We start from the raw sequence: 4,616 nt of genomic DNA on the forward strand, positions 1-4,616 counted from the left end.
ATAAGAGAGGGGGGGGGGGAGAAATTTTCCCTTTTATCAAATCCTTCAACATGTGAATATTGTAATGAAAAATAGGAAATGTTATTTCTATTGCTCATAAATGGTCATATAAGGCCGGTATAGATAAACTCTTTGGTGTGGTTGTAGACAATGTAAGTTTATATTTTGGTAGAAGAGGGAGAGGGAGAGGTCATTTTGTATGAGTAGAAGAGAGAGAGAAAGAAAAGGTGATCGTAATATCCTCTGCAGTTAACACACTCGGAGAATGTCTTCATTCATTCCATCCAACCCTCTGATTGGATCATAGGAGAGCATTTCGTGAGGGCGTGAATTGCAAACTGAAATCGAATCAAATCATCTAAACGACGAATTGTTTACTAATCAATTTGGTCCATGTTTTAAAAAAGGGGTTTGGATTTGAACCAATAAAATGTCAAATTGAGACAGATTAAAATCGCTTAGAACCAGTACACCCATCAGTTGGACTCAACCAAACCTGACCGAGCCCTAGTCTGCTGGAACCGGTTATGAGTTCTAACTCTGGTTCTACCACAAAAGAAAAGGTCCAGCCCATTTCCTAATCCACACGTGTAAGCTGACCTTCGTCTAGGGTTTTGACGTGGAGGAATAAAAACAACTCTAAAACCATCCGTTTTGCTCTCTCCATTTTAGGGTTTCGGACGGTAGAAGGAGAGACTGAGGAGAGGAGTAGCAGGGGAGAGCCGCAGCCATGGGTAAGCATGTGATCGTGAAACTTTGAATCCTTATTCGATATCTGTACACGATTTTAGATCTTCACTATTCGATTTCTTACGATCTGTTTTTTTTTTTTTTTTTTTTTTTATCTGAACTGAAAATCTGTAGCGAGGATTAAAGTTCACGAGCTCAGAGGAAAGTCGAAGACAGATTTATTGAACCAGTTGAAAGATCTGAAAGCGGAACTTGCTCTGCTCCGAGTCGCGAAGGTCACTGGTGGTGCTGCTAACAAACTCTCTAAGATGTACACATCTCTCTACCTCTATTGTCAGGATTCTTTAAAGATATTCGAGAACTGATGGATCTGTAGGATTTCATATGTTACTCATTACGTATGGTTCCTTTGCGAATGCAGCAAGGTGGTTAGGGTCTCAATCGCCCAGGTCTTGACTGTGATATCGCAGAAGCAAAAAGCGGCTCTGAGGGAAGCATACAAGAAGAAGAAGTTCCTTCCACTTGATCTTCGTCCGAAGAAAACCAGAGCCATTAGAAGACGCTTGACTAAACACCAGGTACGCTTCTTAAGCGTGTCTTGTTCTTATTTGAATAATGCAAAGTTGAAAATTACCTGTCTTTTGACATTGTGTGTGGATTGAGATGAAACACTTGTATATCTTGTATACAATTTGTTATACCTGGATGAAATCGAGGATGTGGTTTTGGTTAACTTATTCGAGGGATACGAACTATATTGAGCAGACCGTTCTGGGTTCTTCTTTGGAATTCTCTTAGATCTAAGTTAGAATCTGTCTTCTCACAGACAAAAATAAAATAAAATAAAAAATAAAAGATAAAGGGCGTACCGCTAACCAATCCCAGGTGAGGTTGCAATGTCAAAGAACCATCGTTACTAATGACATATCAAAATCCAATTTTATGTATACATCTCTGCCCTCTTTATGTGTTCCACGTCCCTCTCTATTGTTTACATTTTTTTTAATCTTCCCTTTAGAATCCTACCGATTTTGGTGGGATCTTTAGAGGGGGTGGTTTGGGAGAAACAAGACATGAAAAGTTACCGATAAGAAAAACATTGAAAATCCAATCTCCACTCCCCATCGCAACCAAACAATCTACATTTTGTATTTCTTGTGAAATGACTACTTTCCCTAATGCAACACACTGAATACCCACTAAAACCCTTGTAAACAAACAGGGCCTTAGCATAGAGTTAGTTAGGTGGAATGAATAGGGAAGAAAGTCTCAAGACTTTCATGTGGCTTTACAAATTTGGGTAGTTGGGTGAGATTTCTCACTTGAAGATAAAATCCCTATTGGATCTATGTTGATGCCTTGTCATCTCTACCCACCCCCTTCAAAATCCCTCAAATTTTGGCAGGATTCTTGAAGGGAAGACGAGGAGAAGTGAAGGAATTCCAATAGTTGGGTGCCATCTCAAAGCACATTGACGGAGTTTTGCCAGAGGGAGGGAGACCCCCTCCCTCCCCTTTTGCACATAGTATCTTTTTGCACTGGGTCTTGAGTCTCACCCAAAAGCCTTCGCATATGGGCTCTTTATCCACAAAGAAATCTAGCCTTCTAGGTAGTGTAAAGAATGTTGTGAATTTTCATCCTAAGAAGGAATGGTGCATTGGCTAGGGTGGGGGTTAAGGTATTTTTGGTAGCAACTCTTAAGATAGATGACATTGTTACCTTTGACAAACTTGGTGGTCCCCCCGATATGAATTGTTCCGTTCTTGGCATGCTGATTCTTTGTCCTCTGTGAGCAGGTATTTATCCTGGTGACTTTGTAGTCGGACGTCCTTGGCTTTGTGGGTAATTGTGGCAAATGAGAGTGAATTTCGCTGGGTAGTCCTAGATGGTCTGTGGAGAATTGTAAGAGTAACAATCGCCGAGATTGTTAAGGCATAACAGGGTGGTTAATAATCCCTACTATGCTGTCAAGACTGTCGCAGGAGAGAACCCCCCAACACTTGTGTTTTCTCTTAAATGGGAGGATTCACTCGAAGCTCCTCTGTACAGTTGTTGTCCTGGGAATGGTGGGTTGGTTGATAGCTCTTCACTGCTGTTCTTGTCTAATGTTATGTGATGTATAGAGAGAATTGCATCAATATTGACTATCCAAAGTTTGTGGGCTACTATGATATCATGTCGGGCTCCAAAGTTTAAATTATTAGAGAGAGGCTCCACTAGTAAATAAAGGTCATCTCAGATCCAGAGTTACTAGTATGAGATTATTCACAATTGTAGGAACTAGGAATGATTCTCTTGAGTTCTATTTTTCATTTTTTATTTCAGGATCTTTCCTTTCTCTGTTTTATTTGGTTCTAATTTATATACCCATGTCGATGTTTGCTGACCCTTTAGTAATTCCAAGACCATGCAACCACCTGCGACCATGGATTGGGTGTTCCAATTCTCTTTAAGTTCTATTTAAGATTCATTTCCCATATGCCCGAATTAGTACTTGGGTGTCATGGAAATTCCTCCCAAGAATATTATGAAGAGATTAGGAAAACCTACACATGCTCAAATTCATCCAGTGGTGTGTAGAAAAATCAACACATGGTAGTTTTTAAGTCAAATGAATGTATAAAAATGGATTTTTGTATCAAAATCCTCACTAACCATAGTTGCCATGAATGGACGTGGTACAGCACCTTAAAAATCATTGTGGGTTTTTGGTACAATTATGAAAGTGTTGCTTCTACCTTCGAGTATATGATAAGAGATATTTATTGGAATTATTTGGTGCAATACTCTACATGACTAGGCACAGTTCTAAATGAAAAAAAAAATGTTGTGATTAAAGGGTTTTAAGGAATGTGTTTTTGGATTCAGGGTTTAGGGGTTTGGCACAGTTATAAATGAAACAAAATGTTCTGATTAAAGGGTTTAAGGAATGTGTCTTGGATTTTTTAGGAAGTTGGTGCTATTTTTTTTGGTCAGCAACAGTTCAAGATTTTATTAGAAAAATTTGGCATGGAGTAATTTTTGCCTAGAGGAATATAAAAAGAGGTTCTTTTGTGGAGTTGTTTGAAAATCTCCGTTCAGGAAGAACCGGGTCCAAGATTGGTATTTGTTTAGTAGGAAATTTAGGATTTATTTTATTCAAGAAAGATATGCAGTCTCTTATTTTGCTGTTCTTCATTTAAATTTAAGTTTTGGCTTTTCATGCTCAAGTTATATGTATATTTACCACTCAATGTCATTTTGATGATGTTCTACGTTTCTTTCACGTGCAGGAATCCTTAAAAACACCTCGGGAAGAGAAGCAACAGAGGTACTTCCCAATGAGGAAATATGCCATCAAAGTGTAGGGTTGAGTGAATTCAGAGACGTAAATTTTGTGACTTCTTGCTTTGAAGGATACAATTTTGGAAGATTTTTCTACTTTAGATTTTATTAAAGAAGCATTTTTTTTTTTGGGATGCATTTTAGCATTTATAATTTCTTTTAAACTGGAGGTTCGGTTTGGCAGTGGCCCTTTTTTATTTGTGGTTGAGGTGATATTAAAGTATCCTATTTGTTAGGAAAGAATGTTTAAATATCCTACTTGAAATTCACTTTCCTGCCATATTTGTCCTCGTGAATTTGGCTTTTGGCGTTGTGGAATGTTAGATTGTTCATCAACCAAACTGAAAAAGTTAGGTTTTCTATCTGAAGTTGGTTAACCACGTGGAATTGTTAGTTTGTTTATCAATGGATTGATTCTGGTTGCAAGTAACCAGAAACCTTCTCCACGGTTTGAAGCAGGCTAAAGATGATGGGTGGGACGTGGGAGAAATAGGGAGTGATTATTAAAATAGAAAAAGACTTTAGATCACCTTCGCCTCCCCCACAATGACCGTTGCTCTTTTCGATTATTTAAACCTCATTGGGTGGAGGGTTCGAAAGTA

At 38.5% G+C, this 4,616-nt stretch overlaps 1 protein-coding gene across 1 annotated transcript; it reads left to right on the plus strand.

The window, feature by feature from the left end:
- Positions 1-941: 941 nt before the first annotated feature.
- Positions 942-4,294, plus strand: LOC122069357 (60S ribosomal protein L35-like; the record flags this gene model as incomplete). The annotated part of the gene is given in 3 exon segments (XM_042633348.1): positions 942-1,000; positions 1,112-1,268; positions 3,963-4,294. Coding segments are annotated over 3 exon segments (291 nt in total), but the record flags the coding sequence as incomplete, so codon positions are not given.
- Between the last annotated feature and the right edge of the window lie 322 nt (positions 4,295-4,616).

The sequence above is a fragment of the Macadamia integrifolia genome, unplaced genomic scaffold, assembly GCF_013358625.1.
Source record: "Macadamia integrifolia cultivar HAES 741 unplaced genomic scaffold, SCU_Mint_v3 scaffold595, whole genome shotgun sequence".
NCBI lineage: Eukaryota > Viridiplantae > Streptophyta > Magnoliopsida > Proteales > Proteaceae > Macadamia > Macadamia integrifolia.